This window comes from Erithacus rubecula, assembly GCF_903797595.1.
Source record: "Erithacus rubecula genome assembly, chromosome: 3".
Lineage (NCBI taxonomy): Eukaryota > Metazoa > Chordata > Aves > Passeriformes > Muscicapidae > Erithacus > Erithacus rubecula.
The window spans coordinates 2,552,956-2,580,166 of NC_136689.1; the positions used below are offsets into that span (position 1 = coordinate 2,552,956).

At 41.5% G+C, this 27,211-nt stretch overlaps 1 protein-coding gene across 1 annotated transcript in view; it reads right to left on the bottom strand.

The window, feature by feature from the left end:
* The window catches only part of VIPR1 (vasoactive intestinal peptide receptor 1), a 95,258-nt gene that overhangs the window by 11,608 nt on the left and 56,439 nt on the right, over positions 1-27,211 (bottom strand). Inside the window, exons 4-9 of the mRNA XM_079300511.1 lie at positions 24,188-24,291; positions 19,894-19,994; positions 17,377-17,509; positions 6,500-6,653; positions 4,184-4,244; positions 1,318-1,387 (exon numbers count right to left, since the gene is read on the bottom strand). Coding sequence (XP_079156637.1) covers positions 1,318-1,387; positions 4,184-4,244; positions 6,500-6,653; positions 17,377-17,509; positions 19,894-19,994; positions 24,188-24,291 — 623 coding nt within the window. The remainder of the gene's footprint in view (positions 1-1,317; positions 1,388-4,183; positions 4,245-6,499; positions 6,654-17,376; positions 17,510-19,893; positions 19,995-24,187; positions 24,292-27,211) is intronic.

The window sequence follows — 27,211 nt, forward strand, 5'->3', positions numbered from 1 at the left end:
TACCCCCTGGAGAAACTGCTGTTCATCAACCAGTGGCTATCAGCCCCTTCCTTTAGGACAGATTTATAGGATATCTGCTGAAGGAAAATCAGGAACTGCTGGGTAAATTCTGTTTGGCAATGAGGAGAAGATTTATTGGCCAAAAGAAAATACAGACACATTGATCTGAGGAGAATAAAAAGGTGTGTTTTTTGACTGAAAGCTTATCCCAGGAAAGGGAGAATACTATCTATAGCTTTCCAGGATGATATAAATATTTGGAGATGTGTCATCTAACTACTGTGTTTCTTTCCACTGAGGTAAACAGAGCAAGATGTCATTATTGAAATCTTCAGTCTGGAATTCTTGCAAGATAAATGCCACAGAAAAAAAAAAAAAATCTTGTAAAGGTCATAATGTACATGGAATAAAAAGAATGTCTAAGGAAAGGTTTCTGTGATTTCTGTTTAGAAGAGATATATTTGATATCATTTGTGGGTTTTGTTTGTTTGTTTTCTTTTTTTTTTTTTTTTTCTTCCCTTCCCACATGCATTACTTCATGTAAGAAAACTCAAAACTAAGTTTGACTCCAGTTCATTTGATTTTAAGGTTTGGATCCATGCCTAACAAAGCAATGTTCAACAAGGATGGAAGGACCCAGAATTTCTCAGAAGTGTCCTGGTTTCTATGGTCAGGATTGATCATATCCAGAGAATAAAAATAAAACACTTCTGTTGATTTTTCTGGAAATTAGCCAAACTCCTTTAGAATTTACTCCAAAATTACTCAGCTGGAATGCAACTCTGTACTCTGTACTGGGTGCAAGAGTCAAATTCCTGAGGGAATTCATCTCCTCCCTTTTTATCTAAGTGGAGATTCATGGTAGAACTCATCTCATGTTAATTTGTTGACATCTACAACTGAACGAGTCATCCTGGTGAGCTTGGAGAAATAAAACCACTCCTAGCCCAGGTCATCTGATGGAATTCAGATGATCCTCAGGCAAAATGAGTCTTTCCTGGATATCCAAGCACATTCCTCAATCTCCTCTCCCATGGTCACTCCACCAAGGAGATGGAGATGGTCAGAGCTACACCAAGTGAGCTCCAGGTCACTCCACCTCCACCTCCTATGGTCAGTGCTGCAGCTCAGGGTGTTTACCCTGAATTAGAAATTAGAATTTCCTCACCTGAAGGCAAATGTTTGATGTACAGTGGGATTTTACCTGGCAGTGCATCTTCCATGGACATTTACAGGACCCTTCTCAACACCCCTTCACCCCTCCCCACTTAGGACCAAAGATGGCTTTGCAGCCAGCAGAATGTGCTGATACTTTACCAAAATAGACACCAAAATAGGAGTTTTAATGATCCACCAGAAAGGGGATTCCACTATTTCCTCCCAGCACCTAAGAAAAAAACAAAGCCAGACTTAAAACATCAAGAACAGCAAGCAAACAGGTCTGTAACCTTCTCAACTTTCCCTAAAAGCTGAGTTTTGCTAGGCTGGGTTGTGTGAAGAGGACTAATCCTCATGTGCATGGACTGATAATGGCCAAAACTTGCTTTGCAGTGGCTGTGAGCACTAGTAGGTACCAGATAACCCAGATGATGGGATATTGGTGATGCCAATTTTTTCCTCTTGGCCATGGAATGGGCTGGAGGATGTCAGGAGGATGTGGGGGAGGATGGTGATTTTCTTAATTTCTCCTACACTGAGCTCTGCTGCAAGGGAAATTCTATAGAAACCATGAAAATTGATCAAAATCTATGAAAAGATTCCTCAGGGTTCCAGTGCTCTGCACCATCCTGCATGGAGGAGTGTTGGATCCCAAAAACCTGGGTTTTTTTTGAGCTTTCTGGCCCCCTGCAGAACACTGTTTTGACCTGAGGCCTTGGAGAAGGTGCTCAAATTTGAATGATGGGTGTGTAGTTAAATAGAAGTGTGTGATTTCACATGGTGAAGGGTTTTTAATTTGGGGGGTTTGTAGTATAGTAATAGATATGGGACAAGATGGAGGATTTTGGGTGGTGTCTGTTTCTGTGCTCATCTTCCTTCTTCTCCATGGTTTCAGGCTGTAGTTTCTGTTTGGACAGTTAGTGCTGCACTGAGGGTCACAGGAGTTTGGTTATTGGGGCAAAAATATAAATAATATAGGTGTCAATTCTCCATTGGACTGTTTAGCTTTAAGAGCAGCAGCTGAATTCATCTCCATTTTGCTCACTTCTAGCTGGTAGTTAGGAGTGCTGCAAAACCCTCTGTACTTTAGGTAAGATTTAATGAACAACCAAGCCCAAACATGAGAAAATTCATCTCCTTCATGTGTTTTTTAATCCTGGCTCTGAGTGAAGACAGAAGAAACTCCAGACAAACCACTAATTAAGTGCAAAACACCTCCCTGTTACAGAGAGGGTTTGATAAGCACAGAGCAATTGGCACCAGCAGAAAAAAAAAAAAATCACATCCTTCTGAAAAAAAATAAAAATAAATAACAGCCAGTTTATTATAGTGGGGTTAGACCCACTAAATCCAGGAAAGGACTGATACTGCTTGGGACACATTTATCTGCACAGTCAGGTGATAGAAGGTGCATTTTTAGGAAAGCATTCATGGAAAATCATGTAAAAATAGATCAGTGGAGCCCACTGCAGACAAATTTCACCCAGATTCAGCTCCTCTGATTCCAGATGTTGGCAGGGAAGGCAGCAGGAGATGAAGAGAGGCATTTTCAGGGCACAGATCCTGAGAACTATTTTAAACACCAACTTTAGGAGGATAAAAATTTCACTTTGTGGACTACACTGACTAAATTTGCCCTACAGGGAGATGGAGCAAACTGCTCACATACAGATGTTTCCTGTAAGGTGTGTGCTGCCCTTTCATTTAGAATTCAAGTGGCCCTAATTATATCTAGTGCACTTCATTTTTGATATAAATTGAGGCAGTCTGAATGAAAGTCACTTTCATTTGAAGTTGGAATGTTTAAATAAAAGCTTAGTGTTTTTTAACCAACCTGGATTAATTTCCTGTAATTTTTCTCTGCAGGTAATGAAAAAAAAATCTGTATTAGGTATTAATATATTCTGTAAATTTTTGCTCTGTTTTACTCAGCACAAAAATGTAGGGCTTTAAAGTCCCCAGAAAATGCAAGAAATTCTGTATTTTTGTTAAGAATTTTTGAGGCTGAATGGGAATATATATTAAGGAAAACTGGTATCCAGAATGGTTAAATCCTCCTGTGTCTGTCTCATTTAGAGGCTATTTATTAACAGAGTAAATAAGGTCAGTTTTATGCAGATAGAGTGAAGCCATAAAGGAAGTAAGTAGCCCTCAGGAAATGTGCTGGCCTGACTATAAATCAAAAATGCAGTGAGAAATCTGAGCTGCTTCTGGTACTGAAAAAAAGGGCAAATCAGGACACATTTGGAGGGGGAGAATGCAGGGGAGAAAATGGACTTAAGTCCAGGATGCAAATACAAGAAGTGAGGGAATGCACACTGAGGATGGAATAAGCACTTGATTCTGCATCTCTCTGGGGTGTTTTCCTATAAAACCCTTTCCAATTACTGCAGTCTGACTGCTTGGATAAAGGCAAGAATGAGGATTTCAGGATCAAATCCTCTTTACTTGCACATATCCTTGGATAACTCTGCTATCTGCCTCATTTTCTTAGCTGCATTCTATCTGCTTCTCCTACAAAATATCAAAGGCTGCTGCTAGGTTAAAAAGGATGGAGAATAGATCCTAAAATCTGCTTGAGAAAAAAAAAAAATTAGCTTTTTTATGTGGGAGAGAATTTGGTTTATTAACCAATTTGGTTTATTATTATTATTGGTGTTTATTAATTTCCCTGCTGCATGTTTAGTGTCAATTCTGCAGAGTGCAAAGCTCTGCTCTGAGCATGGGGCCAAATGAAGCATCAACACATCAATAATACAAATTATAAAAATAATACAAATAATACACATACAAAAACACAAATGCCCACAGATTCCCTGCAAATATCCTGACCAAAGCACTGGGAAGCAAAGAGGGCAAGTGACTGCCCTAAAATGACATTTCAGGGAGCTCTTGGAGCATTTCCTGGTGGCAGGGGAGAGGAGGGAGCAGCCACTGCTGCTGGGTTTTGGGTTATTAAGGACTTTCCTTGGCCATAAAGGAAAACAGATCTATAAAGGAAAGATAATTGAGTGCACAGGCTTACCCAACATCAAAAAAGTAAATCCTGACAATAGTCCAGGCAGTGATGAACACAGAGGGGGCACCTGAGGAGAGAAGAGATGGTGCTGCTGTCAGAAATCATGACCCAATGGTTACCTGATTTCATTAGCAGATCATTTAAAATCTGCCTCCTTTCTCAGGGCTGTTCTCCCTTGCTCTGCATCTCTCCTGAGTGACTCAGGGGTAGGAAAATCCTGCACATTTTCCACCCTCACATGGTAAACAGGCAAGGTTGCCTTTCCTTCCCTGTGGCCATGCAGGATCAGCTCTCTGGAAGTGCCCCTGTTGATTTTCCTGCTGCAGTGCCTAGAAAAAGCTCCCAGGGGTGCAATGAAAGAATAAAGATCACTTGAGACACCTCCAGTGTGGACACAAGGAGATCAGCACAGGATCTCTTCAGCATCAAGGGGCAGAATTATGTGTTTCTCACACAAAGGTCATCCAGGTATGTTAAATGTTTGATTTAAAGCAATAAATATGAAATATTCCTGGGCTCCTTTGCCCTGTGAGGGAGCCTGGAGTGCCAGGTTCCCACCCAGCTTTCTGCAGCTGGCCAGGTGAAGCTGCCTCTGCTCCTCACTCCATGAACTTCCAGGGTGGCTCTTTTCTCCCTCTTGTCTTTGTGTGGATTTAGGTTGGAAATACTCCAGGAAGGACACATCTCTGCTCTGTGTTACTCACAGATTATGTACACTTTATAACCAGTGATTTCCACTACTAAAGTCAGTAAAAACTGTAATTAGAGCATCCAAATTATTAATTCATGCACAATCCATTCCAGATCCATCCCTGATGCTCTTGCAAATGATGGATGACTGAAAGGCCAAAAATTCCCTCAAGCTCTTGCCATGTTCTGGAATTGCTCTTCTGCACCCAAGCAACCTCAGGACACATTAGGAGTGCAAGAAATTTCCTTTGATTTAAATCATTCCCTTTGTGCATTTTTCTTTAAAACCTGCCAGCTCTCCAGTGGTGAAATAAAGAATATCTGGAGCACAAGGTGAGTTTGGAGAAGGTTTGACCTGAGTGACTGAACCAAGACCTGCTCACATCACCAGGGCACAGAGAATCATCTCTCCTCTGCAGATGGACCCCAGTGTAGCTCCTGTCACCTTCTGTGAGAATTCCTCCTTGGATAATTGATAAATCCTGAGCCCAGGCAAATCCCTGGACATGGCACAGTTTTATTTTCAAGATTCTTCCCCACTCTAATTATTTTTGTTTCAGCTATTGAGAGCAGGCAGTAGAAAGTTATTTGCTTACTTAAATATAAATCTTCAACTAAACAGCATGAAGGGGAAAAAAAAATCTCTGTTTCCTTTTTGCAGAAATAAAAGAAGTTGATCTGGTAGGAATAATTTGCATAAGTTAGCAATTCAATTGTGAGTTACTATGTGAAGAACTTGATTCTCCCTTACCATTTTTCTTATTTTACTTTTTTTGCTTTGCTCTATTTATTTTATTTTATTTTATTTTATTTTATTTTATTTTATTTTATTTTATTTTATTTTATTTTATTTTATTTTATTTTATATTTTATATTTAATTTTATTATTTTATTTTATTTTCATGATATGATTTTAATTTAATTTTTTATGTGTTTGAGACTGGATTTGCATTCAGGCTGGAGAAATCAGTAGTGCAGTGAGCAGGTTTCCACCATTAGCACACAGGTGATGGGATTCAGGCTGGTTCAGTCCAGGAGTTCTGCTTTGCTGGGGTCCATCTATTTCACGTCAATGCATGATTTCAGATTCAGGATCCCAGTCAGGATCAAAGAATTCCTTCCCAATATCCAACCTCAATCTAGTCTCTGTCAGCTCAAAGCCATTCCCTGTGTCCTGTCCCTCCACCCCTTGTCCCCATCCCTCTCCAGCTCTCCTGGAGCCCCTTTAGGGCTGGAAGGGTTCTGAGCTCTCCCTGGATCTTTGTCCTCTCCAGGGAACATTCCCAGCTCTCCCAGCCTAGCTCCAGCCCTGGAGCAGCTCTGGGGTCTCCCCTGGAGTTGCTCCAACCACTCCACATCCTTCTTATTTTGGGGAGGCCATGGCTGGATGCCTCTCTGCAGGTGGAGTCTCAGGTGAGCAGAGGGACAGAATCACCTCTCTTGATCTGCTGGTCACATTTTGATGGAGCCCAGGACACAAAACTCATGTCCAACCTCTCATCCACAACCACCCCAAATCCTCCTCAGGACTTAGGGGTGCTGCCTACAACACTCTGCCCCATTAGGTGCCCAGGTATCTGTGCTGAATTCCTGCCACAGTGCCAGTGAGGATCCCTCCTGGCATCCACCTACCCCAGCCGATCAGGATGTACCACCAGAAGTATTTCCTCTCTGAGAAGAAGGAGATGACCAGCAGGGTGTGAAGGTACAGCCCCTCCACCAGCAGCCAGAAGAAGTTGGCCATGACACAGTACTGGAAAAAAACCATCATGGCTTTACAGCCCACCTGGAAGAGAAGAAATGAACAGTGGTGAACTGCAGCACATTCCCACAGGAGAGAAATTTCCAGCAAATTACCAGCGACCCTTGCTCTGGGTGTATCTTTGGGATTGCTTTGTGCAGCACCTGAGCTCCTCATGGAAAGGATTCTATGCTGAAAAGAAAGTCTACAAAAAGTTGTTCCTCTTTAGGAAAAGAAGGACTGGGGTATGTATTTTTAAAATAAAGGATAGGTAGGAGAAGCAGGGTAAGCACACAGAAGCATGAACAGCTTTTATTGTTCTGGAAGGGGAGACATTTAAAAAGAGAAGGTGAATTGTTTACTTTCAGGAAATGAATAATTAAACACAGTAACTTGCTGTGTGGAGATTTCACTGCAGCACAGGTAATGGGAACAGTTCCTTTAGCAAAGAAATAGATATAAATGGAAATTTCTGACACTTAGGGGAAACTTTGCACCCACTGCATCATTACACATCCTCGAGATGTTGACTCAGCAACTGCCCTGCTGCTTTCAGGCTCTGCCTGGCTCTCCCTGCACTTTCTGGGACAAGTGTTTGCTCTCAATCCCTGCTTGGTGGCACTTTCCTAGTGTCCTGCATGTGTAGAATGTTTAATTTTAATTTTCACCAGTGACAAGACCCCATCTCCCCCTCTATTCCTCTCCTGCTGAAAGCAGCTGCTGTGAAACGCTGGTTAAAAGAAGAAGTGTGCAAAGAGTTTTTTTTAATGCCACACATTTTGGGAGGAACTGTTCCCACCCTCAGCCATCCCCTCAACTCATCAGGAGCAGATCAATTCTTTGCTGCTTGCTGAGGGGTATTTGCTTATTTGAGCAGTTCCTACCTTTCCTAGAATTTTTGGTTTTACCTGGAAAAAACACTTTCTGTGCATCATTTTGAGTGCATGGCAGTAATGTCTTGCAGCCACATGATGTGGGGATGTTCTGCACTGGGACAGAGTTGGATGCACTGTCCTGTCCTTAAAATTAAATGTCTTTTTCTCCACTGCCTGGGCTTGCTACTTTTGCCTAAAGTGAGTATGTTTAAAGCAGATATTTCTATGAGAGGGGCAGTTTGATTGTTGATGATTCCATTGATCCTCTTTGACAGTGGCACATTTGGAAAACAGACCTTCCTGGCTTTTGGGAGACTTTATTCCATGCAGCACCTGGTAATGGGTCTCCACCTTCCTGACTGATTAAATTCAGCGTCAGAGAAGCTGGTTTAATGCTGGGGAATAAAATCTCTTTTTATGTAAGATATCTTACCCTTTAGATGACAGACACAGGGCAGAGATGAGCCATTACAACTCTAGAATTTTTTTTTTCCATAAAGAGCACACCTCATGATGTGTCACTGTTGAAAGACTGTGGGCTATTTTTAGAACAGACATTTTCAAGAGGAAAAGCTGAATAACATCACTGATTTTTCTACTCTCTCTTCTTCCACAGGCTCATTTACAGATTATTTCCTTGTCTTTCCTCAGGGATCTTGCTCTGCTCATGTCCACAGGAGATGTGGCAGTGAGATGGCTTTTCCCCTGATTTTGTGGATGGCACACCTACTCTAGTGGCTCCTCTCTTCAGAGCTGCATCAGGCTTGTGCTATCTGCTTTTCCCATGAAAATCCCTCCCATTCCACATGGCTGAGCATGAAGGGACTCTGACTCCAGCCAAAGAGACTTTGGGCTCTTGACCCCTCCTGACAAACTCTTGGACTCCAACACATTTATGATTCTGCCAATTCCTTGTAGTCAAAACAAAATTTAATCTTGATTATTGTAAAAGTCTGCTAGAGGATGGGGCTTGTCTTGAACCTGCTTGAGGGATTTCAAGAGGAAGAGGCAAAAAGAAGAGACACAAGTGTGGGAACAAGACTGAGAAACAGCCCTGCCAGGCTTTTTCCTTGTGCCCAGCAGCACATTTTCCTTTTGAGTAATGTTAGCCCTGAGAAAAACAACTTTCTCTTCATTTTTTAGGTGAGTCAACTGATCACTACATCAGCTTTATGACCCACCTATAAAAATACAGTTCAAATGCTGGAGGCAGTAATTAGCTCAGAGCTGAATGTGCACTAAATAAACACATCTCATTCTCCTCAGTGGCAGCAACTCTGCTCATTCATAACTCCTGAAGGATGTCAGTCTGGACCAGCTGATGATTTTTTCAAGCTCAATATGAGCAGCTTAGTTGGACAGGAATTGGTCTGAATTTTTGAGGTGCACATACATTTCCTGGTTTGGAGGACAGGTGTCTGCCAGTAAAGGCAGAAGCTTCTCTTTGAAATGGAGAATGTAAACCTCCTTCTTCCAAATTACTGTAATTTTGAAATTAAGGGGCTCTCAGGCAAAGATATGGGAATTAGGAATAACAGTTCTTTACTAGGAAAATTAAAATAGAAATACAGTATTACAAAGAATAATCCCAAAACACTGCCAGAGTCAGAATACACCCAACACACATCCATGATCAGCCTCCTGTGAATGCAATAAAACTATAAAAAAAGGCAATCAACTCCACAGAAATGCCAACACAAGCCTCCCTTGCTTTCCTCAGTAGGAATATGGCATGTTACAAGATTAGGGTTTGGGTTCAGGAAGGATTTAGACCAAAGAAGCACAAAGGAGCACTTGATGGGAATACTGGGACCTTTTAGAGGTGCTACCCCTGTATGGCCTGTCCTGTGTATGGACACAACCCCTGTGCAGACCCCAGTTCCTCCCTCATACCCATAAACTATGCAGCTTTCTGTGGTGTGGAAGGTTTGGGGCAGGGCACCCAGGCATATTTAAGTCAGCTTAAATATCTATTGAAGACATCCCATGTAATCCTAGTCAGTGATGCAGCTCCTGCAATTATTTATGGAGTTGGGACAGTGCATGCAGCAAAAATGTGGGCTCAGATTTGCTTCAATCCATCAATCATGAAACCTTGAGACCTCAAAATCCACCTTGAAGATACTTTGGTAACAGCACTGCAGCAGGAAGAGATTTACACTGAGATTCCTGCAGGGCTCTTCCATAAAGGACTGATAAAAACTCATTTTCCCAGTGACAGATTTATCCAGCACTTTTGTTTGATGTTGCCCAGAAGACATGACCTGTGGGAAGGGCTGCTGAGTGACTTGTGCTGCATTTGCACTGATCTCCTCCCCAGCCTGGTCAGAGAGGCTTCCTGGACCTTTTTTAAAAGCTTTTCATAGATCCCACTCATGACCTGGAAGATGGGACAGCACTGGGCAGGTATCACCTCCTTTGGAGATGCTGAAATTAAGAATTTCCAGCACAGGGACTGGCTCAACTCTACATCTCCATAAAGTTCCACTTTAGAGATTCATAATTATAATTAAATTCACGACTGCATCGCTTTTGAGCTGTTCCCACCCCACCCCTTCTGATGAGACATCCACTTCAACCAAATCACAATGAAATCTGTAAAAATGATCCAATAACCAAACAATTGCTCTGCTTGGCAGGTTACACAATGTGTTCATTCCCCATCTCACCATGGTGGCACTGGAATTCATGTGTCAAATTCCCAGTAGTTTTATAATCTAACTGCTCTGTCCATGGCTAAACATGGCCCATTCATTTCTGTGTCTTTCATGGAGGTGTCAGCATGGACTTGGTTTCCAAACACTTGTTTTCAATTTTCACTGGGAATTTTGCTCTGCTTTTAACTTAACTTTTAGTTTACAGAATAAAGAATCATTTGGTTTGGAAAAGACTTTTATTATCATTGAGTCCTACTGTAAATCCAGCACTGTCAAGGCTACCACTAAATTGTGTCCCTGAGAGAGAAAGAGAAAGAGAAAGAGAAAGAGAAAGAGAAAGAGAAAGAGAAAGAGAAAGAGAGAAAGAGAGAAAGAGAAAAAGAGAAAGAAGAATAAAGAGTAAAAGAAAAGGAAAAAAAGAATAAGAAAAAGAAAAAGAAAAAGAAAAAGAAAAAGAAAAAGAAAAAGAAAAAGAAAAAGAAAAAGAAAAAGAAAAAAGAAAAAGAAAAAAAGAAAAAGAAAAAAAGAGAAAAAGAAACTAATTCATGTTAACTCAGGCTTAGCACACCCAACCTTTTGTGCAACAACAGAAAAAAGCAAATTATAAACAAAAGCCAGACTGTCTGGCCAAAAGCCATCAGTTTAATTTCTTCCCTCAGTTTAATTATAGTTGTAGACCAGATTCAAACAGGTGGGCAATAAAAAAGCCCCACAAAGTTTATGTTTGATAATGGACATGAATTGTCTTCAAATACTCAAATGAGAAAACTCCTGAATCACTTGGGTGCCTTTGACTCCTTCCCTGCCTCCCTACCACACGGTAAGCAGGGAATTTCAAACAATAAATTGCTGACTAGTGGGTGGCTCTTCCTGGAAGATGCACAGAAATGTAGGATGTTAAGAATAATATATATGAATAAAGAATGTGATTCAAGACATTCTTAAAAGGCCATCTTGACAGGAGCAAAGTGGCTCTCAATGGAAGCACATGGACTAGTTTGAAAGTCTGTGTTAAAGCAATTTATGAGCTATCAGGACTTATGAAAAATAAAAGACCTTCATGGGAATAGTAATCTTATGTCTTGATGATGAACATTTCATATATATTATAAAGAGTACAGACAGATCAATTTAAATGGATTCAGGCTCACTGTCAGTCTCAGGCACAGGGAGAAGAGTTCCCAAACCCACATTTTCCCTGTTAAATTCCTGCTCTGCACCCATGGTACCCCAGAAACATTATGCAAGTGCCCTCTAAAGCCTTGGCAGTGGCTAATTAATTCAATTTAATTTTAAGCTTTCCTTCAGCTCACAATCCATTGCATTTTCATGCACCCATTACTGCCCCAAGAGCATTCCCTGGAATGCTTGCCTCATGTCAGCTCTCATTGGGCAATTTATGGAGCATTTATAACCTGGAGTTGTGTCTGGGCTGGTGGATTTGTTTCATAAAGCAGAAGTGGATGAGCTGGGATGTACAGCCTGACCTCCCCTGCCTCAGTCAGGTAAGGCTTTCCTTCTCCCATCAACTGTGCAGTAATGGAGACATCAGGAAGAAGCTTTTTGGATCAATTTCTATTTCTTTCCTGTGCCTCTTGCACCCACAAAAAGGTTGAGCCACTAATGAACCTGGATGGAGCACTGTATCCCTTGTTAGAGAATTATTTCTGTAGAAAGAGCTCAATCCAAAGTCACATGAAATCCAAAGAGAAAAACTTGATTTTTCTCTGTGCTTTCACCTCCCCAGTGCCAGCTGAAAATGGCAAGGTTTTTATAAAACAGAAACCCTGAATGGTTTGGGTTGGAAGGGACCTTAAAGATCAACCAGTGCCACCCCTGCCATGGGCAGGGACACCTTCCACTGTCCCAGGGTGCTGCAAACCCCATCCAACCTGGCTTGGGCACTGCCAGGGATGAGGTGAGGATTCACAAAGAAGTTACATGAGACAGTTAATAGAGACTTTGCTCTATTTCATGTGCAAAGCATGGCAAGGGCTGATATGGCGCTGCCTAAAATAAATGGAGTTGCACCAGAGAATTTTGTATTAAACAAATGGAGTTGCACCAGAGAATTTTGTATTAAACAAATGGAGTTGCACCAGAGAATTTTGTATTAAAACAAATGGAATTGCACCAGTGAATTTTGTATTAAACAAATGGAGCTCCACCATGGATTTTTACATGGATTTACATGGATTAAAAATGTGGTGCACATGGCTGCACTTCATGCCTTGCCCACTTCCCATGCAGGCTTCTCCAATCCAGCACTGCCCTGTTGGATTCAGGCAGAAACTCTGGTATCTGCTTTCCTTCACATGAGAAGCACTTTAAGCCCCATGACTGTGATCCTCAAGGCTATTTAAGAATTTCTCTTTGCTGGTTTTAACAGGGGTTATGTAACTGCCAGCCTTGAAGGACTCAGCCTTTCTATTTTGTCCCTTAGGAATTCTTGTGTGATTTTTGGGAGCTGGCTTGTGAGTATTTCTGAGATGCTGATTAGCTCTGGCCGCTCTAACCTGGGTGTCAGTTGAGTTCAGATGTAAAAATAGAATTATCTTGGTAAAGTGGGTTAACTGTGCCTGCTTTGTGCTCATCAATCTCACCAGTGGCACTCATCAGCACATCTTCAGTGATAAGCCAAGGCAACCACAAGGCAGCAACTCAAAAGAAAAGGTGATGGGGGTTTTAATAAAGCCCTTCCTCACACTTTTCCCATTTTCCTCCTTTTTTGGTGACTGTGGTGTGTTAAGGTGCCAGCCCATGATAGTGGCACAAGATTATAGAGTCACTCAAGTAAAGAAAATTCTTCTCCAGAGCTCTGCCAGAGTCTGATGTTCTGCCTCCATTCCTGGTTATTTCCAGGGTCCCTCCATCCCTTCCCTTTGCTTTCTTTCTGTTCTTTTGCATGATTCACAGGACCTTTCTCTAGGGCTTGTTTGGGGTTTTTTGTTTTGCTTTATTCTTTTTTTTCCTTCCCTTCTGTTTTGCTGTAAACCTTAGGCTGTAGCAGTGATCATCAGATATCACCCAAGGAAACAACTGACTTCTTTTTTTATTTTTTTTTTTTTTTGCTTTTCTTTAACACAAGTGCATAAAAAACCATCCACTGTTGCATTTCTCCATCAGCCTGCAAATTGTGGTGCTCCCACACATCTGAGTAGCCTCACTGCTGGAAATGAAAATGTATCTGTCTTCAAATTCCATAAATAAAATTCATTTAGGGGCCTGTAGCTGTTATCAGTTTGTTCTGAGGGAATTAAAGTAAAAAAACCCACCAATTTTCCACTCTGAAAATATGAGACAAGCATGTAAATTCTCAACTTCTGAACTCCCACTCTGCTTTGCAAATTACAAATTTTGTGTTGGAATTTTTTTTTTGTTTTTCTGGAATAATACAAAAAGGAAAAGATAAATGATGTGATCTCCCTTGGCTGAATTTCCAGCAAGGGCAAATTTGCAGAGCTCAGAAAAAAAGTCAGGCAGAATTTAATCTGAAGAACCTGATCTTTGTTTACAGCAAACTGTTGGCTTTGTCTTCAGCAAGGCTGGAAATGTAAGTGGTTCATCATTATTGTACCATCCAGGTATGACAGTAATGAAACTATATCAAAACCTATCCCTAAACCCACAAAAAATTAAATAAAACAACAATTGAAGTGTTCAGCTCAATCTTTCTGCCACATTTGTTGTTTTGACTGTTGTTTTCTACAGGGTGTTCTCCAGGGAGAGAAGGAAAAGGGAAGATAAATTGTGGGAATGCCAAGAGGGAAGGGCATTAACCTAAGGAAATCAGTGTGAAAAACTAAAATTTCTAAGGAGGAAGGGAAAAAAAGAAAAATAAAAAAAACAACAGAAATACTGAAGACAAATCCAGACTGCAACCCAGTGCCATTTTTCACACACTGTGAACAATTTGCAGATCCAACAAAGCCACGAGTGGTGAGTTTTCTGAAAGAAATAACCAATCAGTGAGACAGAACATAACCTGCATGAGTCAAAACCAACTTATTGAAGAATTCTGAGTGGGTGGTTGCACAGAGATCTCTGAGCCTGATCATCTCCACATCCAAGTGCTCAAAGCCCCAAATGACAAACACACTCTGGTGAGCTGGTGCCTGGTTTTAATCCATTTAAGCCAATAGGATGATTCAGTTATGGATAATTACAATTCAAAAGCTACACAAATACTTTATGAGAGGGAGGGAGGGAGTGGGTTTGGTCTCCTTGAGCTAAACCTTGTGTCTGTATGTGGCCATCACACCCTTTGCTGTTTGCACCCCTCCAGAAAATTCAAGGCCCTTGAAGCATTTTTTTTTGTTTCTTACTGGAAATTCCCACAAAATCTACTTTTGGAAGAGGTCAGTCTAAGGATTCTCCATGAGCCAAGTGACCCACACTGAGCCTAGAAACAAACCTAACAGATTTGGATACTTGGGAAGAGGAGAAGGAGTGAGGGACATTTACATTTATGAGTTTACTTGGTGTGGGACCTTGTGCAGGTTCTGTGTTTAAAGATAATTTAACCCTGCTCTATTTAGTGATAAAAACAAGCCCTGATTGTCAACTCAGGGTTTCTGCCCAATGAAAACAGGTTGATTTTTTGACTCAAGCAGCAATATTTTCCTTGACCCAGGAATGAGTTTATGCATAAAGTAGGACCAAGGAACTCAAGGAGGCTACAGATGCCACAGATCACTGCAAACATCACCCAGTGCTGCCTCACCCCAAGGCTCAGTGATGCTCATCACAAATTCTGGCTGCACTGGCCCTGAAATGCTTACAGGCACATTCTCAGGCACTGTGGCCCGTAGAAATGCTCAATAAATTAATTTTTTAGGGTGTTTGTTCATGTTGAAATCAATGGCACTTTGAGTTTAAAATGGTGCAGAGTTAACACCATATCTGAAGTGTCCCAAACTAGGTAAAATGAAGTGAAAATGCAGTAAAGCCTATTAAAAAGAGGTTTTTATTACATATACATCCCCCTGTGTTGGAGTTCCTACTTGATTGAAGCATTGACACATTTGTTGGTGGAGAGCTTTATAAATTTTTGTGTGCCTGGAGCACAAAACATAATTTAAAGTCTTCTTATTGCAGCAGGTAATATCAAATTGAGGACTTTGGTTCCTTCATCAGAAGTGCTGGGAGAGGTTTCTATTTATTTGGATTTTATAGCCCTAAATCTGTTCTGGAAGGGGATATCTTTACCCTTTCATTCCCTAAAGGAACCAAGTGTGGTATTTTCTCCTTTAATGAAACACTTTTATTGCTCTGGGTTTGCCCTGCTCTAAACCAGAATAGCAGTGAGAGCATTCAGCAAATTGTTTGTTCAAATCTCTCCCCAGACTGAATGAGCTCAAGGCCACATGCAGCCAGTACTTACACAGCCTTCAGTGAATTGTGTGTGAAATCCTGAATATATCAATTAGCACCAGGGCTCCCAAGCTAAGCTTTATCCTGAAAGTTCAAAGCACAAACTTAACTAACATAATTCTATAACTGTAATGTATCATCCAACCATTCACCCTGAGCAGGCAATTAACTCAAAAATCTTCTGATGGGGAGAAACAAAAATGTTGTAGCCATGGGGCTACCTGAAAGTGCAGGTGTTCTGGATCCTGCAGGAAAACTCTGTATTTACACCCAGAAATGGTTTTGGATGGATGAGAAGCAAACACTTCTCACTCAGCTTTCTGCAACTGTGCTTTAGTTCCTGACCCAGCAAAATCCAGTGCAAACTCCCACAGGGATGAGAGGCTGGTTCACACTCCTGTCTTGGTTCCTCTGCCAATTTGCACTGACAATTAATCTGTGGCAATTTATCCCATGTCTTTCTACCCATTCATGCACCTTTACAAGAAAATCCCATTCCAAGAGGACAGATCCTGGTGAATCACAGGGAGGAAGAAGCACACAGGGACATTCCAAAGGGAACAAATCACACTGCACACAGCTCCTGGGAAAAGCTGAGAGGAGGCTGCTCTGGGTTTCAACTGAGAGATGCTCAAGCAGAAAGATCATTATAGCAGCAGGGACAGGACTCAGGGTAGGGATACAGGAAAGCCAGCTAGCAAGGAAGAAACTGGGTGGATGGAAAAGAGAATATTTTTTTTCTGGTGCTGTATGACATAAAAACAGGTCCAGAGGGATCTGCTGGAGTGCTGTGCCCAGCCCCTGTTATTATCATCAAGCAGCTCATCTAATGCTCTGAATTTACTATGGAGGGTTCCTGTTTTCCTTTTTCTTTTTTTTTTTTTTTTCCCCTGGATAACTTCTGATCACATCTCTTCATATTGGTGATTTCAATTTCCTGCCTAGATTTATTCATGACTGGTGTCCTCTGACGTCAGTGTGGCCCTTTGGATAAACATCCCTTCTCCCTCCTCAATGTTTGCTCCAGCTGATAACACTGAGTTGGAAAGGCAAAAAAATAACCCAGGCTCCTTTATTCCCCTTATTTATCACCCCAGGAGGGAAATCTCACAGTTGCAGACAGCGAGTGTGTGGGTTACTGATTCAGATAAAAAATGGATGATGATGTCTGCACATGGATTTCCTGCCTGAAGTCCTGCAGGGATCTGCTCACTGGAGCCCAGAGAATCACCCACATGCAGGTGTCTCCTCCCAAAGGATTGAAGAGCAATCCAGGCTCCAGGAACTCCAGACTCCAGATTAATTACAGCCCAATATCTGTGGATGCACTACACACACACCTAGGTCACGTGCAGGTACTTACTTCATAGAAAATAAAATTAGTTATGTGAATTTGGATCTGGCTCCTGCCCTCACTGAAGGAAAAGGTTTCATTGAATCCCTAAACACAAATTTCCTTTGACCTGGAAATCCAAGAAATCAGCATGTAGCTGGGAGATGGACACAGGACTGACAGGAGCCCCAAAATCTTGTACAACATCACTTGTGGGTTTGACCTGATAAAATCCTTAAGGTTCAAAAAGACCTCTAAAACCATCAAGTACAACTTCAGAAAGAATAATTTTTATATATAAATTATAAATACATACATATTGGACTGTGATAATCAATTTACCCCTTCTCCATAAACATCAAATGGCAACAATCAAAGGAAAAAAGGACCATTTTTACTTTTTAAATGAGGAAAGGATTTGAAATCTTCCCAAAGTAACACCTCCTATGCATCTGCAAGGTGATTTTTGGTGCATTGCTGAAGAGGGGCAACACAATGAGGTGGAAATTTCAAAGTGCAAGGCTACTTACTGAACTCACAAAGCAGTGCTCAGACTCCCCACTCTCAAACAGGATGACATCCTTTATGAAAACTGCAATGGCTCTCATGATGAAGGACATGAAGAGGTGCATGTGAATGTAATTTCGGGTACAGTGTAGTTTTCTGTTGGGAAGAAATGAAAGGTTTCTGAATAGCAAATCTTCTCCAAAGCATTATTTTTATATTTACATGTTTCTCCTACCGTGACACAGAGTCCCAATTAAACATTAGAAACCCTGAGACAGGCTCTGGTCTGATGAACATCACCACAAATCCACTTAAGCCTCTTCAATTCCACAGAATGTGGCAATCCACGTATCTGCAGCAGTACTGCTGCTTTTTCAATCCTCAGAAAAACAGGAAAAAACACAGGATGACAGAAAACAGGTCCACCCCACTGCTCTCCACTGGAAAAGAAATGTTTTTGACTGAGCAGACTGTGCTCATGATAAACTTTCTGTTTTCTACAGAACGTTTCTGCTACAATAATTATTTTCAAAGTAAAATGTGTCTTCAAGCAGGCAAATAAATTCTTAGCATCTGTTGTCAGAATTAACACATATTACAGGCTTTCTGGAGCAATATGAACTATATTTTCACTTAAAAATTACTGTTTGTTAATGATACTGAGAACTACACCAGAGTTTTTCTATCCCTTGCCTGCTAATATTTGGAAGATTAATTGGGATCAAGCAGGAGCTTTATTTCAAGAGAAACTTTATATCTGATAAAGTGAAAAGCCTAATAATCTGGAAAAGGGTGCTTTGTGCAGACACCAGAACCACACCAGACCTCACTCAGCAGCACAATCAAATTACCACCTCTTAATGAGCCACTGTGCACTGGCAGAGGTTGTGCTCCTAATCTCCCATGATGACAAAATAATGGGGCTGGGCTGAGTCCTCTGAGGCTGCAGGCAAAGGCAAGTCAAATCAAGCTGTTTCCCAGGAAGGAAAAACAAAATTCTCAAAGGTTTCACCAGCCTTGGTATCTTGCACCTTGTGGAGGTGATTTGCATGTGTCTGATTGATTCTTCCACTGTAAGAGGAGTGGGGAGAGCACATGGGAGGAGAAGTGCAAAGTTCCTGAAGGGTGAGGCCAGGCTTGGTGTGAGAGTTGCCCTAGAAAATGTGCTCTTACATGAGGAGGTAGAACCTCATCCAAAGGGCTCTTCCATCTCCCACAGGTCTGCTTCCTGCTGATGTCCCTTTACATAAATTAATTTATAATAGGAGATTACATATATGCAGACTTCTTCATTGGAGCCACTCAAATTTAGATGCCTGAATCTATTACAAACAACAGAGAGCAAGAATTAATGAATTTTCTGGGATTCTAATGCAGTTGGTGAACTGCAGACTGCCCATCCATGAGGCCCTGGGTGTCCTGAAGACCACACTTGTGCATATCCCAGGGACACCAGCAAGTCTAAATGGCCCTGGGTGTCTCTGTCTTGTCATAGAGTGGCAGCAGAAAGTGTTTTTGGAAAAACTTTGGTAGGAAACAGGGTGTCCAGAGAAACTGTGGATGTTCCATCTCTGGAAGTGCCCAAGGCCAGGCTGGATGGAGCTTGGAGCAACCTGGGATAGTGGAAGGTGTCCCTGCTGATGGCAGGGATTGGGATGAGATAATAATTGAAATAATTTCCAACCAAACCACTCTGGGATTCTGTGGTCCTGGATATTTTTGGATACTATTTTGAACACCTCCTTCAGGTAGAAATTCCATGGTATCCATGTCCAACATTCTGACTAGGACTCTGTGGACTGTAACTCTCTAACAGAGATCCATCACAGAATGATCTGCCTTTGGTGAGATGAATCCACCTAAATAATTGGATTTGGGTTACAACTGTCACACAAAGGTCACAAATCACACACCAAAACACATTGACACTGAAAGAAGAAGGAACCTTCCTCCCCAGTGTGGGAAATGGGTTTGTAGAGTTCTTAGAGCCTGACAGAAGGCTCACACTGTGTGCACCTGTGTGCAAACCTGGAGATAAGGAATGCTGACTTAGAAATACCATGGGATTAGACAAATATTGTTGAGAGAGAAATGGAGACAGAAAAAAAGTTTCAAAGGATGGCTTTGCAAATAAGACTACATACTTTGGAGAAATAGAACTATGAAAGATGCATTACAGTAGAACCCACAAGGGGTGATGTAAAATGATTGGCTTTAATGCATTTGACAGCAGGATGTGACAAAAGCAGATATAGGAAACACTTGTAATTAGGAAATAGTTGGCTTCTGATTGTGATGGCATGAATCATAACATCTGTATTGTCTCAACCTTCATATGAGACTGAAAATGGAATAAAAATGTTTTAAAACTCCTCTCAGTTGCCCCATCTCTGGTTCAGAGAAATTCAAAACCCGACGCCCTATTTCAGATTGACAGAAATCTCAGGCATCTTCCTGTAACACTCACAGCCTGTACAGCCTGGGAATGAGCAGCCCTTGAGTCATGCCCTTCCCTGTGCCTTTTTGTGCCAAAGCCTTACCTGAAGAGGCACAGAATGATCATGGCAGCCGTGAGGGCGATGAGGGACAAGGTGTGCCCAATGGTGTAGCCGGTCTTGACCGTCCCGTAGAATGCAGTTTGCTGGTGTGAAAGAAAGGAAACAGGGCTTTCAGAGAGCTCCAAAAGGCACTCCTAAAATCAGCATCACTGTCTGTGGGACAAGGAAATCATCCTCCATTCTCTTGAAACACCTCTGACTCGTTCAGGCTTTGAAATGCCATCCCGTGGCGCGGGCGGTGTTTGAGCGGCGCATTGAGAATCCATCTGGGTACAGCAGGGTTGGGCACTTCAGAGTCACTCTGAAGTTTCTCTGATCTGCCTCACGACCATCATCAGAGCCTGAGAGCCCAGCCCCACTGCCCACTCTGGACCTGAGTTCTGGCCTGGCTGAGGTGGATGCTGTTTGTAGTTGTGCCTGGTGCTGCCTTGGCATGCTGCTCTCAGCAGGGTGCTGCTAATAGCACCCTGTTCCTGCTCCTGTTTCTTGGGGCAATGATCTCCACATACAACAGTCCATAAATCTCCCCACCTTATGGCCAGAGGCCACTCACTTTGGAAAAGGACTATAAAAAGTGACTTTCCTAAAGACACTCTGAGATCTCTTTCTCCCCAACAGATTGAAGGCGCATTTCATCGGATGACCACGAGGATGCATCCATTCTGTTGGTAGCTACATCCCATCCTTTCTCTCTCGCCTTTTACTTTGTTTTCTTTACCTCTTTTTTTCTCTCTCTCTTCTATCACAAAACTGTATTGCTGCTTGCTGCTGAATAAAACCTGAGTGTCTGCTTTTTTTCTCTTGCACCCTGCGGTCGAACGAACCATCACGACTCCTGCTCGGGTTGAGTGGATCATGACAGACACTCCAAACCCGGGGTAAAGACACACAAGGAAAAGGTTCCTGCTGGAATGAGGCTGATTTGACACCTGCAGAGACAGCTACAGCCTAAAACCCCGTGGAACAGGAGTGACAAATGTTCAGCTAAAGAGCGCGCGGCGCTGGGTCTGACGTGGGGAGGGCGGTGAGACTGATTTTATTAAGGAGGTCTGAGGGCAGAACTGGGAAATTGGTTTGCTTTTGTGGAATTTACACTGTGCGCAGGCAAGTGAAAGATTAAAAGGTTCTCACTTTATGTGTGAAGTTGGAAATTGGTTGATGGTTTTTCTCTTTTGGCAGCACACAGAGGGAATCTCTGGGCACAGAGCACCGCAGGGCTCAGATGCAACAGGGGATCTCAGTCTAAATAAAATGGGCAAATAAGCTCTCCAAAGCTCTCTAGCAACACTCTAAATCAATAGATTTTGATTTTCAGCTTTAAAAAAAAAAAAAAAGAAAAAGAAGGATCCAGAGGTCAAATTATTTAGGCATTTAACTATAAAGAAAATAATCTATGTTTCTATGAGATTCTAACTCAGTTTATGGAAATTTTTTTTTTTTTCCAGCTCTTGATTGACCCTCCTCTGCCCTCCTTGACACCATTTTCTATAAACAACCCAAACAACCAAAACCACAAAGAGCAGGTTAGACAGAAAATCTAAACCCAACCTTGTTTGGAGAAATGCTCTTCTGTAACACTGAGAGTTGACATTTTTAGTGCTATTTTCACAGGCTTTGACAAGTATTTGGTACTTTACAGAACCAGTGAATCTGGGATGAGTTGCAATCCTTTAGCATTTACACAAGCCAGCTTGGAGGAGTGTTAAAATGAGAGTTTTCAGAGATAACACCAGTCATATCTTCAACCACAGATCCCACATGTGGTTAAAGCACCTTGTCCTCACAATCACAGCACTGAGAGCTTTGGGTCACTCTGAATAGATGACTCAAGGGTTTCAGGACAGTTTATCTGCCTGGTCTTGCCCAGATAAAGCTGTGCAGAATCCCTTCTTTCCCTGGGCTGTGGGATCAGCCCAGGATACAACTGGATTTCTGGTCAGCACATGTCCAGCCTCTCATTCACCAGCACCCCCAAGAAAAAATCTTCTTTCCAACCTTTCTGGAGTTTGGGATCCCAAAGGCAGCTCTGACTTTTCTAATTAAAGCAGTCAACACCTTCCTGTTGATTTAATCTTTGTTATCTCTATTTTTGATGGCACCAGAGCAGAAGTGTTTCACAAAAGATTTGGCCAGCACAAAGAAGGAGCTCATGGTAGGGGACTGTAAGAGGAAGAGGTCCCACACTTCATTTAGGAGAGCAGAAAAAAGTTATACACAGAAAGTTCCTAGTTTTATACAACAAGCAAATCCTTGCTTTCCCCCACCATATTTTATGGTGACTGATCCTTCTTGTGCAGGGAGAGATGGTTCTGCATTCAGCTTTAATGCAGGACATGGGGTCATCTCAGTTCTGGAAACAGCACATAATGATTTCTCACTCTCCACTGCACTTGTTAGTGACAACTGGTTCCTGTTTTAGAGATCTCAAAGCAGAGAATTTGACCCAAGATCACAAATGGAATTGAAATTTCACTCAGATTATAAAACATTCTTATTAGAAAAGGAAGGGCTGTAGATAAGTGAAGGCAATGCGTGCCAGGATGGCTCACTGATTTACAGGATGAAATCAGGCAACTTCATCATTGTCTCTTTGACTTCTAAAAGCTTCTGCTTAATTACACAGGAGTGTGATAATAACAATTATTTGAGGTAGGTGTTAAATTGACATTAACTAAGATTTATGTTCCTTGGTTTCTATTCAGCAACCTCAACATTTGTCCCTTGGTTGGCAATGGGAAAAACGTACAGTTTTGAGAGAAAAAAAGAGAAATACTGATATGTAGTCAGTCTTTCAGGAGACAAGTGTTTTTGGGTTCATGTCATCTAGCCCCAAATCATCATCTGATATTTTAGGGACTGCCAGAATTAACAGTTAAAACCTTACACACTGCCTTTATTTATTTTTCATATTTTTGCTTGCTGTTTCTGACCTGGGACCAAAAGTTCATGAAGTGCTTTACTCCTGGAAGCTTATCAGCCTTTCCTGAACCTCATGTCCTGTACAGCCTGCTGGATTTTTTCTAGATTTTTTCTATTCCCTTTACTTCTTGCTCCCCAAACTCACTGCCAATTCAACCACAACAACAAAACAAAAATCTATTCTTCTTCACAGGCTGCTGCTGCATGTTCACCCTCCTCAGCCAACTTTCACACAAACTGGACTTTAACAGCAGGAAAAAAAACTGTGGAAATCAAAGGAAAATAATTAAGAAAGAATTAAAAGCACACAATAGAGGTTCTCCTGGTAACGTGGCACTCCAGCAATGCTGCAACCCATTGGGTGGCCAGAGCATGTCCCAGGAATTCCCAAACATTCACTAACACTGAGGCATGTCTTAAACAACAACAAAAAAAACCATGGGCAGGGGTTTAATACAAACATATTAACCTATTAAATAAAAATATAAACACTGCAACATGTGATTCCAGTGAAATATCACTTTTCTTGCATAAGCTTTTTCTTGTTGACTGTGGGGCTGCCACAGGTGATTAGTGTAGATTACATGCTGAACTTTGAGTTAGGTGAGGTGAATCTTGCTTCTAACATTTGTCATCCTCTTTAGACTTTACCCTTCATGTCTCAGCATGGAGCAAACCAGTAACAAACTCCTTCTTGTGGAATGACTATACTCTGTAAAGCTAATTCTGCCTAGGCCAGTGATTGCTAATTAATACACAAACAAATCCCAGAGAACTTTTGGATTTTCCATCAAACTTTAGTAAAATTTCATGAGAATGTGTGTTCCTTACAATGTTCTAGATATTTAGCCAGCTGAGATCTGCAAAACATAATTTTTATTCCTTAAGAGCTTTTGATGCTAATGTTGCCATAAAAGACTGGAATCACCATATCTACTTAAGCATCAATATAAAAGTGAGGGCTTGTTTCAAAGTGTACTGTGGAAAATAAAACAACTGAAATTATGTGTGAGCATCACACAGACAATGGTCTGATCTTCTCAGATGCTGGAAATTTTGGATGTGCCATCCCTGGAAATGTTCAAGGCCAGGTTTGGAACAACCTGCTCTAGTGGAAGGTGATGAGATGGAATGAGATGATCCTGAAGCTCCCTTCCATCCCAAGCCATTCCATAATTCTATGAATCTGTGACATCAAAAGGAAGATCATTTCCTTGACCAAACCTTTGAACTCTGCTTCCAAGAGGATCTCTCCCTCTTGAGGAATCAGAGGGGGAATGGGAAAAATTTGGCATGGGAGGATGATAAAATTCTGATATTGATCTCTGTTAAATCTTGATTATTCAGGTTTACAAACCTCTTCTCCTGGAGTGCTGTTGGAGTCATATCCACAAGCCACAGCATAGGGTGCAGGGTACACCTCTGACCAGCCCTGGCTTGTACAATTCCTGGTCACATTCCCTGAAAAAAAAAGAAAAAAAACATGATTTAAAAGATCCCTTCAGCTCACTGTTAAAACAACTTCTGCCTTTAGTGGTATAAATGCCAAAGCATAATTCTTGTAACACTTAAAATTCTCATACTTTACCCCTGTTATTAATTTTTCATGTTACACAAAAGTCATCAAGGGGAGTCATCCATTTTGTTTTAAAGTCCAGACCTCAGTAAAAAAGTACATTTTAATACAGAGAAGCACACAAAACACTTCTAGTGCTACCACACTGCCAGTTGTACCCAGACCTTTGGTTGCTGGCATTGCACCAGTATTGTATGAATGTTTTATTGTCACATTGACTTTGTTCCTGGAAAATTGTTATCTAAACAGAGCAGTGAAGTATTTATGCCTTTCACTCTGGCTGTGAGAAACCAGGACAGGGATAGATAAAGTGCTTATTTCACACAATGGAAATAAGGCTGGGGGTCTGGGAACTATATCCAGTCCTCCACACCCAGACCTTGCCTACAACTGAGCCCTGATCAAATCTGATTCCTGGGAAGTGTACTGCACTCATGTTTGTGAACAAAACACTTCAAAATTTGTCTGTGAAGAGAGAAAATCCACACACTGACAACCTGTATTGCCTGTTTTAACTTGTGTACTCCAGGGCAGGAAGATTTCCTGCACTGTGAGTGCCTGGGGCCTCAGACCAGCTAAAGAGAGCTTTAATTAACACAAGATCATCTCACTCCTTCAGCCAAGCTGTCAAAACTGAGGTTCACGTGGCTCCTTGGCACTCAGAACTGCCTGATCCAGCCAGGACTGCAAGTGCAAAGCACTTCTCACTCTGTAAAACATCTCTGCTCCTTGTCCCAGCTGGACCTCAGACCCACATCAGCTTAATCTAGCAAAAGGAGGAGAGAGCAGCACTCAGGATAAACCTTACCCCAAGAGGTTGGTAGGTTAAAAGGAATGAGTTTGTCAAAAAAAAGCAGAGCAGGAATACACCCAAGAGCATCTTGTAAATTCCTCACCCTGCCCACCTCACACTGCCCCCATTACTGGGGCATTCGTGGTACCATTCACCAACAAAACTGAAAACTGGTCTATGCACCAGGATGAACAAGCAGAAGCCAAATTTGCTTCTTAAAGGTGAAAAATGACACCAGTGAAGCTCAAAGAGCTTTGCAAACATTTTCAACAACAGAGTTCTTTGCACACAAGAGTAAGAAAACTCCTGCAAACGGGAGCAAATCAGTTATGCAGCTGTGAGTCACAAAAATATTTGAGTATCACCTCCAGCAATTTCTGACTCTTGAGTCATCTTGAACATTTTCCCAGCCATGCTCTGCACTGCAATCAGCAGCAGGCAATCCCTGCCTGAAGCCACTCCTCAAATCCCTGTGACAGGTGGATTTTGACACTAAAACTTGCCCCTTTAATCTGTCCCTGAGTCTGGGAGGGCTCTGGAAGGTGCCTTGGCTCATTTTCACAGCTGCTCCAGGAGGAGCAAGTTCAGCACAGCCCAGGGATGCTGTTCCCAGGCTTTCCCTGCACCAGGCTCCACCTCAGCATCAGAAAGCATCTTGTGCCAACAAATCAAGGACATGACTGCTCAGTGCTTTCAGCTTTTCTTCAGGTGTTTTGCAATTTCTGTTATTTCTTCTTTGTGACAATGGATCCCATTATCTGAACTTCATTGCTTCCCATTTCCTGCCCCAAACTCCTCCTCTCTGTTTGGGGATGGATTAAGATTTCACAGTGGTTTTAAAATCTTTGTTTCTTATTCTCAGTGAGCTAAGGTGTGCTTCTTTCAGCTTAATTTTCTCCTATTTCTTCTTTTCAATTGCACTTCCTTGCAATGTTATGATTATTTAAAAATTCTCACCTCTCTCAATACTTTCAAAAAAGTATCAAAAAAGTGTCAATGCTTTAGATGAGGAAACTGAGGTAGAGGGAAGAACAATGACAAAGCATCAGTGGGATATGAAAAATAGTAATAAAAATTACTCTGATTTTAGGGAAAGTCTCTTGCCAGAAAAGTTTCTTTCTACAATCCTTTGCTGGTCATATCACTTTTAGATGTGGAAATTCCCACACATGGTGTGATACAAGACACATTCCTAAAATCTCTTGTGTTCACCTGATGTCTGAGAGGTACAAAAGGTACAAGGTTAGAAAACAAAGATTTTATCAGTCCACAATTTGGCTCAAGTAATGGATGATGTCTCTCCTCAGAATAATAATATTTCTAATTATACTATTTAAAATATCACTTTCTATACTGAAAACGAGCATAAAATTTGGGAGAGTGCCCCACAAATGTAGCTTTCCTCTGAGGTTTAGAGGCTCAGGTTAGACTGAAGCATTACACAGATTTTTATGTTCCAAATCCCATCTCTGCCACAGATCCCTGATGAAAATGAGTCAATTCTCATGGTCTCAGTTTTTCCAGACTTTTGTAATAAAACCTAATTATTTGTCAATAGAAAGGCAATTTTTTCAGAGCATCAGAAATTGTATTTGCCATTTCCCAGAACTGTTTCTCACTAATTTGTGCAACACAAATTCTCCATAAAATGAGCACCAATGGAAAATCTGCAGTACATTGAAATCTGAACACATTGAAAATGACAATATCTGAAAACACAAAGTTTCTTCATTTGGAATTCATCTCCAGCCTTTCAAAGTCCACTAGATTTCTCAGTTTTTCCCATTTCCTATCAGACTGGAGCTAAAATTTTCAAACTGTACTCTTAGAGATTTAAAGAGAAAGGAGAGCAGGGGTTTATAACCACATGTAATTAGCAATGCAGAGTGCAGGAGATTCACTGAGAGATGGGAACATCCCAGTGCCAGCAGGTTTGTGCTCCAGGCTCTCCTCTGCTGTGGAAAAAGAAGAGGCAAGTCCCTGCTGAGAACAGAGTCCCCTCATTCTCATGG